General features: G+C 39.4%; 1 protein-coding gene across 1 annotated transcript in view; it reads right to left on the bottom strand.

The window, feature by feature from the left end:
• Window positions 1–3,336: 3,336 nt before the first annotated feature.
• LOC126404180 (basement membrane-specific heparan sulfate proteoglycan core protein-like) overlaps window positions 3,337–11,631 on the bottom strand; it is a 43,614-nt gene continuing 35,319 nt past the window's right edge. Inside the window, exons 4-12 of the mRNA XM_050067225.1 lie at window positions 9,954–10,220; window positions 9,584–9,853; window positions 9,211–9,483; window positions 8,845–9,120; window positions 7,438–7,716; window positions 7,040–7,315; window positions 6,610–6,909; window positions 3,909–4,190; window positions 3,337–3,668 (exon numbers count right to left, since the gene is read on the bottom strand). Coding sequence (XP_049923182.1) covers window positions 3,415–3,668; window positions 3,909–4,190; window positions 6,610–6,909; window positions 7,040–7,315; window positions 7,438–7,716; window positions 8,845–9,120; window positions 9,211–9,483; window positions 9,584–9,853; window positions 9,954–10,220 — 2,477 coding nt within the window. The 3' untranslated portion in view covers window positions 3,337–3,414. The remainder of the gene's footprint in view (window positions 3,669–3,908; window positions 4,191–6,609; window positions 6,910–7,039; window positions 7,316–7,437; window positions 7,717–8,844; window positions 9,121–9,210; window positions 9,484–9,583; window positions 9,854–9,953; window positions 10,221–11,631) is intronic.

Consider the following 11,631-nt stretch of genomic DNA (forward strand, 5'->3'; position numbering starts at 1 on the left):
ACCTTATAGTCAGATACAATTTCTGTAGCCTGTGTAGTTGCAGTCTGCAGCAGCAAACTGATATGATGCTGATTTACATGAGAATTCCTGTAAAATGGAGGTTGAACCATGAACATAAATTACAGAAAGCCTGAAAAGCATTTTAATAAATTAAACTACCATAATTAAAACAACTGGTCGCACACGAGCACGAGTAGTTGTAAAAAAAATACTCGTACTGACTCCAAATATGTTCGCAAAATAAGACCATTTAGTTGCAGTCTGGAACCTTGTTGTCTATCATTTCGTTGTCCATGGTTCTTTTTTTTTGCTGATGATGCACTTCTTTTTATGGACCTGAAACAAAATCTAAATAAATGCCAACAAAAATAAGTACTTGATACATTAACCCTTTAACACTAACAAGGCTGTTTACAGTTATAATCGAAGAGTCAAGGAAATCTTCAGCTTCCTCAATTTGTTTTAAAATGCATTTCAAGTTGAAGAGTTTAGATGCCTACAGCGAAAATTTTTAAACTACATACTTATCTACAGTTATATGGTTGTCCAGTATATTTAATATATTAATTCAAATGCACATTACCCTGTGTTTGTACCTGCAATTGAATCTGGATTCACATTATGGTAGTCAGAGCTCTCCACTGCATCGTCCTGTATTCCTGTTAAAACAGTATGTTAAAAATCATAATAATAATAATAATAATAATAATAATAATAATAATAATAATAATAATGATGATAATAAAAAAAAATGTAGCTTTCTTACTCTTCACACTTTGGCAATCACACACATGTATGGGTATAATATTCAACTGTCCACATACTTTTGGTTATGTAATACTATGTCCATTTGGGTATTAACAATCAATGAATTTATTTTGAATGTTTCATATTTTGTGTACTCACTCCTCCTTCCAAGACCTTTAAGCTGAATCTGAGATGTGACATTTCTGTATTCATCTGCACGGTCTCGTGAAATGACAATGTTTTTAATGGCTTGAATTTTATTTCCTAACTTAGAGTTGTATCATTTAGGACTGCGCTGCATGAATCAGTTTATACTGTACCACCACCACCAGTGTTTCCAGAGCCAACTGTTTCATAGACACACATGTCACCTACAAGTCAATAAAATAAAGACATCATAGTTGATACAGTCGTACTTGACTTAGTTTAACAGTGTCAAATCTGCATCACATGGAATTGCTGTTATCATAAAAATAACAACAGGGTTGGAATAAAGAAGAGTGTGAGCTGACCATGGAGAAGAGAGGAGTATAGCTGCTGTTGATTTCCAGCTTGGTAGACAGTTTCGACTGTAGCAGAGCTCTGATTGGTTCTCTGAGACTGGATGAGCCTGAAACACGAAGCAATAAACTGTATTCAAGTATTAGTATGTAAAAAAAAAAAGAAGAAGTAAATAACAATAATAAGTTATGTTTTGTTTCAGATGAGACAAGAGAGTGTTGTACCAACCTGCAACAACATGTATCTGTAAAAAAGACAGTAATCATTACTGCTCTGTGTCGTGCCATCAGAATTCCTTTGTGACTTTTTAATAAGCAGAATGTAGTTTATGTAAAATAAATCAGAGAAGATCTCACCCTCTGACTTTTTGCACCAACACAATAGTAGCAGTGGCAGGAGAGCAATCAGTGTGATTCCACAAACCAGCCCGGTGATGAACAGCACAGGAAATGGAGAACCAGATGCTGGATTTATAAAGAATAAATATTAATTTATTTTAATGGGCAAAAGCAGATCAGATCAGTGATTGCATACTCATAAGTGATACCGTCTCGTATTTAAATAGAGACCCAGGTACAGCAGCAGCACCTTTATTTTTTCCTATTTTGAACTTCTATCACCAACTTCTATCTGCAAACTGTGGGAACCAATGTCAGCATTAGGCAAGAAGACATTGACTTAAAGGGACAGTTACTCCAAAATCAAACATATATTTTTTCTTCTTACCTGTAGTGCTATTTATCACTCTAGATTGTTTTGGTGTGAGTTGCCGAGTGTTGGAGATATCGGCCGTAGAGATGTCTGTCTTCTCTCCAACATAATAGAACTAGATGGCACTCAGCTTGTGGTGCTCAAAGCGCCAAAACATTACATTAGAAAAACTCAACAGCAATGTCTCTTTCTAGAAATCATGACCTGATAACTCAAGATAATCCACAGATCTTGTTGTGAGCAGTTTTATGGAGGAACTATTTTCTTTGTACTGAACTTCCCCCTCCAACCACATTACTAGGCAGAAGGATGCACACAACTACTCATAGATGAAAGGTTTAGTCCTCATGACAGCCCAGGATGTGAACATAAATGGCGTCCTCCTTGGGCTGTTAGCTGGCTCAGTGTTGCTAGGTGAGCTAGCAGTAGATGCATGTTTCCTGCTGTGCAGTGATACAGTTGGTAGTGATGCCCAAATGAGGCCTCATGAACCACTGTCTTTATTTTCTGAAGCCACTAGATGGCGTTGTCTGTTCAACAAAGGTTTGAAAGCACACTTCATTGCCAGTCCTTCAGCCTTTATCTTTAAACTAAGACCTCCATCTGGCGGGGTCAGAAAAAAAAGAAAGTGGCTCATGAGGCTTCATTTGGCCATCACTAACGGTTGGTGGGTGTAGTTTGGTAGAAAGAAAATAGTTCCTACATGAAACTTCTGAAAGTTCTGTGGATCATCTTCAGTAACCTGGTCATGATTTCTGGAAAGAGACATTGATGTTGAGTTTTTCCACACCACAAGCTGAGTGCCGTCTAGTTCCATTATATTTGAGAGAGGGCAGACATCTTCATATCTCTATATCTTCAGCACTCAGCATCTCACATCAAAACAATCTGAATTGATAAATAGCACTAAGAGGAATAATATGTATTTTCGATTTTGGGGTAACCCGTCCATTTAAGAGTGGGACAGAAAAAAATTTCCCGTTTTAAATGAAGCTGCTTTACAAAAAATGTCTTTGTATATTTCACTGAAAACCATCAAAAAAGAAAAATAATTGTATTTGCTGTTATGTGTAGACTTATGCCAAAGATAATAAACCACAACATTTGGCTGACAGTGATTAAGAGGTCCATTTTTAACATGCCTACTGATTTCTTGTGAAATGTAACTACCTCATAACTGTCCAGGTTTTTTTTTTTTAAACACAAAACATTAACCTTTCTGACATCAAAAGAAAAGCACAAATGTAAATTATAAAATGAATGATGGCTCAACTCCATCTAGCTGCTTCGGTTTAAGGGTCCTGGTCTTGGCTCATTGTCAGACTGTCATGGCTTAGCGGGAGCAGAGACAGAGCAAATCAAGTCGAAATATCTTCTGGGAAAAAGGCCTGCTGGGTGAAATCTGCTGATCCTAAGGCTATCATAGCACACATAAACAAATGAAAACGGGCTGCATCAGTCATACTCACATTTTACTGACATCCAACTCTGTCGTGACACTTTTCCTGAGTATTTACAGCTGTAGAAGCCTTCGTCTGACTTTGAGACTGCAGATATATTCAGGTCCACTCTGTCATTATTTTGAATCAGTTCATCATTTTTGTAGAAAGCGACATTGGAAAGTAATTCTTCTGTCCTTAGCTTGCAGCCAAATGTGACAGAATCTCCCTCAGTCACAGGATGGACAGGGCTCACCAGGATAACATCATCTGTAAAACCAATAAATATTATTAATGAGACAGGGCTGACAAACCAGCTTGTTAGTGAACAAATGAATGGCGTCACATGCCACAATTATTTGGGTTAATACTAGTCGCATACATTTCTCATGCTGCTAATAGACAGACAAGTGTAGTCCTCAGTATGCATATGTACAAAATATAATTCTAAAATGTTAACGTGAAATTACATGCTCAAAACGTGAAAGAAGAAATGGGATGAAAACTTACAATTTGCTGTGATGTTGACGGCATTGCTGAACTCCCCTGATCCAGACTCACACCAGTACACAGCAGTACGGCCCAAGAGATGGTTAGGGTCTATATAGCATGTGAATCCAGTCATTGTCCCCCTGAAAGGGCAGTATGGCAAGTATGACAAGTAGCCGTCCTCAAAAAACCTCTTCACTTGCCACTCAGTAGAGTTTCCCTCACAGCTCAGTAAGACAGAGTCATCTGCGAAGTGTTGCACTCTGTGAGGACTCACTGTGAGAGACGCTGCTGATCGAACATCTGACAAACAACATTGAAGAGTAAAACAAATAAAAGTGAAATTATAAGGTTAAAAAGACAGCAATGTACCTTGGCTTTTGTTGTTTCAATCATTTTAAATTGCTGAGCATTAACAGTGTTGCAATGAGATGCAGAGCTTTGGTTAAACCATAGAAATGGAATAAAAGTAGAACAAACATCAAATCAACGTGGCAGGATGATCAGAGCGGCAGCCATTTTGTGTGTACCGTAAACACTGCAATCGTCGTAACAGGCTTACTTCCATATAAACAAAGCGATCTGTGGCAAGTCGCAAAGTCTCTAAGGTAAGGTTTTACAGCAGTGACCAAATGAACAGTGGAGTAGTGTGTTATGTAATAAGCAATCTGTTGCTGTTAAAATATTACCACAACTGATATTTCCTTGTTTCTTTTGTTGCCATTTAATTGCATGTCTGTTGGAACGTGTAAACTGAAACTGTAGCTGCCTCCAAGAGCAAGGTGAGCCGCAGCTCAGTGGACAGCTGACTGGCAAAAATGCATCTACAAAACGGGACAACATACAATTTTGAAGTAATGGAGCAAGAAGGAGCAGCCACAGTGAAAAACTGCGGGTGACTCCAACTTAGCAGGGTAACCAATTCCTTTCACTGTGCCCTGCTGTCTGCACATTCATGCCATGTGCAGCATTTAACAAGATCATGGTTACTTTCAGAATGATGGAAAAATGCCAATTATTGCCTGCCTTCTTTATTAAAACAACAATAGAGTTTTTCACATTCCCTAGAAGTCTGTGACTAGTAGTACTAAACCACTCTTATTACCACCCGAGAATACAGAGGGGTGTACCATGAAGCGATAGTAGTGGCTTAGTGAGGTATGTTGAGTCTACAGCCAGAGTTTTCTATTCTACAAAGGTGGCTCTCTTTGAACCTAACTAGATTGCCAATTTTGCTGCTGTAACTTCTGCTGCAGACCTAACCAGGTCAGGACCAGTTTTTGTTCCAAGTTTTGGCTGGAAATAGGCTAAAAAGCATCTTTCACAGCTCCTTAGAGTAGCGTCACTCTATAGTCAATGTGAGTCTATGAGCAATACAAATTTTCAGCTGAGAAAATTTGCTATAAATGTACTTTATCCAATGTGTTACATAAGCCAAGAATATTGTCTACTGTATTTGCAAAGTTGTTCTTGCTCTTACTGGTCTATGTTTGAAATGAAACTATTTATGAACTATGCATGTCGTGCTCTCTGGTCCATAAAATCACAGGTGGCATTATACATAGTTCACTAAATTATGAATTGGTATGATGTTTACTTGCATAATAAATGTGGCAAAATTCCCTCAAACCATGTGATAAAATTACCACTTTGGGTTATGTTTTTATGCTCGGTCCTGATCTGCTGAAGTCTGTCTCACACTGCTGATATATTAAAGCTGATAGAAGACGGATTAGTTGATTTGTATTTAACACTTTTAATATTCAACTAGTAGCATTTATTTCACTTAGATCTGCACAAAACTAAAGTGATTTCCACGTCTCCTTCAGTAAGGGGCAGTAAATGCAGTTCTTGAGTTTAATGTTTAAATCTGTTGCATCGAATTTAAAGTAAAGAGCTAAAGAATGTGCAGCTGTCACATCAGACATAAACGGATTGATATCCTTTTAACTAGTGAATTCACACAATTAGTTATTTTCTGCCAGCATTCCTCTCTCACCTTAATTTAAGACAACAATGTTCCTCTTTAATGTAATACTTCTTCAAAGGCAGAAGGAGGCGTCAAGTGATGCACTGACGTAGTGATGGCTAATGGGGCCTCATGAACCACTGTCTTTATTTTCTGAAGCCACCAGATGGCGCTGTCTGTCCAACAAAGGTTTGAAAGCACACTTCATTGCAGGTCCTTCAGCCTTTATCTTTAAACCAAGGGCGCCATCTGGTGGGGTCAGAAAATAAAGAAAGTGGTTCATGAGGCTTCATTTGGCCATCACTACTGAACACATCATTTGACTGGTTTTATAGCAATGTTCACAGAGCCTGAAGAGGAAGGCCTGAGTTAATAGAGCAGACTGATAAGCACCTTCGTAGAACCTGTTATCTCTGATTGAGGCTTTAAGGTTTGTGGAACCAGCTTAAGGCAAAGAGAGCCTGGCTTTGTTGAACTTGCTTTGTGATACAGCCCTCAGGTGTCGCCAGATAAACCAGGACTGAAATCTTCGAGACTTCCACTTTAACTTTAAGTGAATGCATTGTAACTTCAATTCACTGACTACATTACCAACTAGCAAATATTTCGAATCTAGCCCTGAATATTTTCACAATCCATACATTTCTTCATGAATGAATCTGCACATCCAATTAAATGCCAATGTGGACAATAGTTTGAAGATATAGCACAACATCAGCTTTCTGAGGGAGGGAAGAAAGAAAAAAAACTGACCTCCAGACCAGACAAACTTAGGTCCACTGTAATGAGTATAATACACCGGATCTCCTCTTCCAGCTCTGCACACATATCCTGCTGTGTGTGTCTGTCCATCAACAATGTAGGAATCCTGTTCAGTCCCATTGATGCTGCCAGGTATCAGCTCATAGCTGTAGGAGTTGTCTGACAGTTTGGGAACAGCCTTATACCAGAAGAACCTCCATCCTGCAGATGAATGTTTAACACTGCAGTTCAGAGTTACTGAGGCTCCAGGACTCAGCCATAATGGAGACACAGTGAGGACAGGCTGAGGTTCTGTGGGGGAGAATTTTTCAGACGGAAAACAGTAAAAAACAGTAAAAAAGCAAAGAATCCGCAAGTATTTAACCCAAACTTCAAGGCTTTCATGAGTTTTTCAGTGTGGATGTAATATAATCTGACTTACTATAAGACGTTGTCAGTTTGAAGGAAATACTCCACCCTGTTGAATTCTGTTGTGCCCTTTCCAGTCTGCCCTTACACCAGTAGTCTCCAATGTGTGATGGAGAGACAGAACTAATTCTGTATTCATTCTGGTTTGGAGGTTTAAATGAACTGGTTGTCATCCATTCGTACTCCCACTTAGTGTCTCCTCCCTGGATCTCACATCTAAGAGTGACCGTCTCTCCAGAGTATAACTCAGGCCAGTTGGGTTGCATGGTCACTACAGCCCCTTTTGTAGCTATTCATGTTCACAAATCACCAATAAAGAAACAAAAATGACAAATGAAAAAGGTTAAATTAACATCAACCAGATCCCTATTAGCAATCATAGATACAGTCATATCTCAATGCAACACTCACCAATTTTGTAAATTCTGATTGAGTCACTGTACTCTGTGTAGTAAATTGGATCTCCTCTTCCTCCAATGCAAGTGTACAGTCCTTCCTGTGAGACACTGATTGTTTCATTTGAGAGGAAGACAAATTCTTGTGTGGTCAAGTGTTGAAAGGCTGTCTGCTCTCTGAACCATAAGTATTTCCAACCAAATGATGGTGGGTTCGCAGAGCAGGTCAGGGTCGCACTGCCCCCTGCTGGAAAGGCTCTGCTGTCAGCACTCAGGTTGGCTTTTGGTCTGTGTGCTGTTTAGTTCGATTAAAAGACAATAAAAAAAAGGTTATGACTGTCCCTGTAAATGACTCCAATTTCAACCTCTCAGTGAATGCGTCAGGTTGCAGTTACAGGTTACATCCATCTGTGAAAACCTTAATGTTTCACACACGTCATATTTCCCCCAGTGGCACAAAAGATCTATACAATCAGCACAGTTTCAAGGTGGACGCCCAAGATCAGTGTCAGCATTTCGGTATCCGACTAAGTGTGTTCTCTTCTGTTCCTGAGATATGACGTTGAATAATGGCCAGAAAAGGGGTTTTTGCCGAACATCATGATGTCACAGTAAGGTTGACCTTTGACCTTCTGGATATTTAATGTCCTCACTTCATCATTATATCCTATTAATACAGTCATAATTCTTGAGTCCAAGGGGATGTTTGTGCCAAATTTGAAGAAATTCCCTATGTGTTTTTGAGATACTATGTTCATGCAAATAAGGAGGTCACAGTGGCCTCAACGTTCAATCACCAGATTCTAATAAGCTTATGGTTAAGTCAAGGTGGACGTTTGTGCCAAATTTGAAGAAGTTCCCTCAAGATGTTCTTAAGATATCGCATTCACGAGAATGAGTCAGACATGGTCACCATGTGGCACTGACCTTTGACCACCAAAATCTGATTAGTTCATCCATGATACCATGTGGATGTTTGTGCCAAACTGAAGAAATTCCCTCACAGCATTCTTGAGATATTGTGCTCAAGAGAATCAGACAGACAGACAATCCGAAGACAATGCCTTCTGCCACGGTTATTGCTGACATGGAGGCATAACAATGTGCAACTAATGAATCTAGCTCTGTCTTCTGCAACACTAAAACACTTGTTAACCGTAACAAAACAACAACAAAATCCTCATTTAATCACTGTTCTCAACATGTGTACGAGGTATACTACAGTGCTGTAGGTAATGATAGGAATGCTTCTATGCATCACTCTTCCTAACTACTGGATTGAACTGAAGTAGCAAAACAAAACTGAATTCAAACACACCCACAAAATGCATACAATTTTAAATAGAGCCGTCTTTTGGCAAGTGGTCATGATATGAGTGTGATAATGCCGAAGAAACACTGCAATAAACACATATCAACTTACATGAAACTGTCAATGTGATGACATCGCTCCACTCTGTTGTGGAATACAAGTCCCATTTCTTTTTACCCATGCACCTGTAGTTTCCACTGTCGGACACAGTAGCACTGCTAATCCTGCATTCGTTGTCTGTTAGAGTTGTGTTTGAGTTGGGTTTGCTCCATTCATACTCCCACGCAGTGTTTCCTCTTTCGTGAATATCACAGATTACAGTGATGGTTTCACCACTAAATATCAGAGGCCAGTTGGGTTGCGAGGTCACGACTGCCTTGTTGGAAACTGTTTAAGTAGAAGCAGAAACAGAAGAAACTAGTTTGGACCACCAATTCTGCATGCTGTATCGCTCCAAACTAAAGCACCAACACTCACCTCTTTTCTCAATAGTGACTGCGTCACTGTCCTCTGTGAAGACAACTGGATTTCCTCTCCCTCCTCTGCAGTGGTAGATGCCTCCTTGTGAGACACTGAGTACTGTCTCAGGTTTACCATCTCTAATGATCTGACTTTCAGAAAAGACAGAGGTACGTCTGAACCAGTAGTATTTCCACTCAGCAGAGTCCTCCATATCACAGGTCAGTATTTGGTTGCCACCTTCTGGTATGGTTCTCTTCTGTACGATAACTTTGGGCCTGGGTCTATATGCTGTTCATTTTTGTGAGAAGGAAAAAGCAGTTGTTGTCATTTAGGTAGACAGATAAAAACACATTAAAACATAGACTAAATGAAAGACAATCTGACTTACATGATACTAACAGTTGGACGGCATTACTCCACTCTGTTGAGGAATACGAGTCCCTTCTACCCTTACACCAGTAGCGTCCACTGTGGGAAACAGAAACACTGCTGATCCTGTACACACGGTGTGTAGGAGGTGTGTGTGAGCTGGTTGTTCTCCATTCGTACACCCACTCAGTGTCTCCACCTGTCTTGATCTTACATACAAGAGTGATCGTCTCACCGCTGAATACCTTAGTCCAGCTGTGTTGCAGGGTCACAGAGATCCTGTTGGACACTGTTCACATCAGAAAAGCACAATTAACACTCAAACAGAAATATAAAATCAGCTGAAAAACATTAAAAGTGCTCTACTGAAAAAAAGTTACATCACTCACAAGTCATCTCAGCGCGAAAGTCATCACTGTACTCTGTGAGGAAAACTGGCTTTCCTCTTCCTCCCCGGCAACGGTAGATACCGTTTTGTGAGATATTGATGTTTTGTTCACCATTCGTAATGATTAAAGTTTCATGGGAATCTGAGGAACGTCTGAACCAGTCATATTTCCATCCAGCAGAGCCTTCTACAGAACAGGTCAGTGTCAGAGTGCCCCCTACTGGTATCGTTGTCCTGCCTGCTCTCAGAGTGGCCACAGGTCTTCCTGCTGTTTGGTTTAGAATACATTTTTATTATTCATTCATTATTCATTATTATTTTCTAGGGATGTACCAAGAAGTTTTTTGCCTCCAATCCTCCAATATCAAGTCGTAATCCTTTTTTTTAGATAACACAGCAGCTCAGTGCACACTTCAAGCACTTGTTAATAAAATCAATCTAATGTAAATATCTATATGCCTGACAACTAAATTACTCTGAAATGCATAAGGAAAAAACTTATGTGCAGTTAATGGTCTCAAAATTAATTCTGATAATCATAAAGTCTCTGTCCTTGTCCTGCTCGATCTCAGTGCCACTTTTGACACAGTCGACCATGCTATTCTGCTTAGTAGCCTCAAAAATTGTCTTGGTTTCAAAGGCACTGTTCTACACTGGCTTTCCTCCTACCTTACAGGTAGATCTTTTTCTGTTTCAATGGGAGATTGTCTTTCAGATGAGGTCAGCTTTTTATATGGAGTGCCTCAAGGGTCTATCCTTGGCCCTCTTCTTTTTAACTACATGCTCCCACTTGGTTTCATAATCCGTCAATACAATATATCATATCATTCCTATGCTGATGACACCCAGCTATACATATCTGTCTCTGCTAAGCATCTTAGTCCTGTAAATGACCTCATCCAGTGCATTAATGATGTTAGGTGCTGGATGACCAAAAACTTCTTACAATTTAATGATGACAAAACTGAAATTCTTCTTGTTGGTCCAAAAGCTTTAAGGCAGCAGATTAGTTCCCTACTGACTCCTCTTTCTGTGAAACCTAGTGAGCATGTTAAGAATCTAGGCGTTATTATTGACACTGATCTTAATTTTTAAGAAGCATATTTCCTCCATATCCAAGACTGCATTCTATCATCTTAGAAACATAACTAAAGTTAGATCATTTATATCCCTCTCAGATGCTGAAATGTTGGTGCATGCTTTCATTTCTAGCAGGCTGGACTACTGTAATGGACTTTTCACAGGAATAACAAAACAGGCACTTTACAGGCTGCAGCTTGTTCAGAATGNTGCATGCTTTCATTTCTAGCAGGCTGGACTACTGTAATGGACTTTTCACAGGAATAACAAAACAGGCACTTTACAGGCTGCAGCTTGTTCAGAATGCTGCAGCTAGAGTGATAACCAGGACAAAAAAATATGAGCAGATCACTCCCATTTTAATTTCTCTTCACTGGCTTCCCGTAAAGCAAATAATTGATTTTAAGATTTTGCTTATTGTTTTTAAAGCTATGAATGGTGTAGCTCCACCTTATATCAATGACATGCTGGCTGAGTACACGCCAGATAGATTCCTGAGATCTGGAAGTAGAGACCTTCTCACTATTCCAAGAATATATTCTAGATCAGCTCATGGTGCCTTTAGTCACCATGGTCCAGTTCTTTGGAATTCCTTACCA

The sequence above is a fragment of the Epinephelus moara genome, chromosome 17 (assembly GCF_006386435.1).
Source record: "Epinephelus moara isolate mb chromosome 17, YSFRI_EMoa_1.0, whole genome shotgun sequence".
In the NCBI taxonomy this organism is placed as follows: Eukaryota; Metazoa; Chordata; class Actinopteri; order Perciformes; family Serranidae; genus Epinephelus; species Epinephelus moara.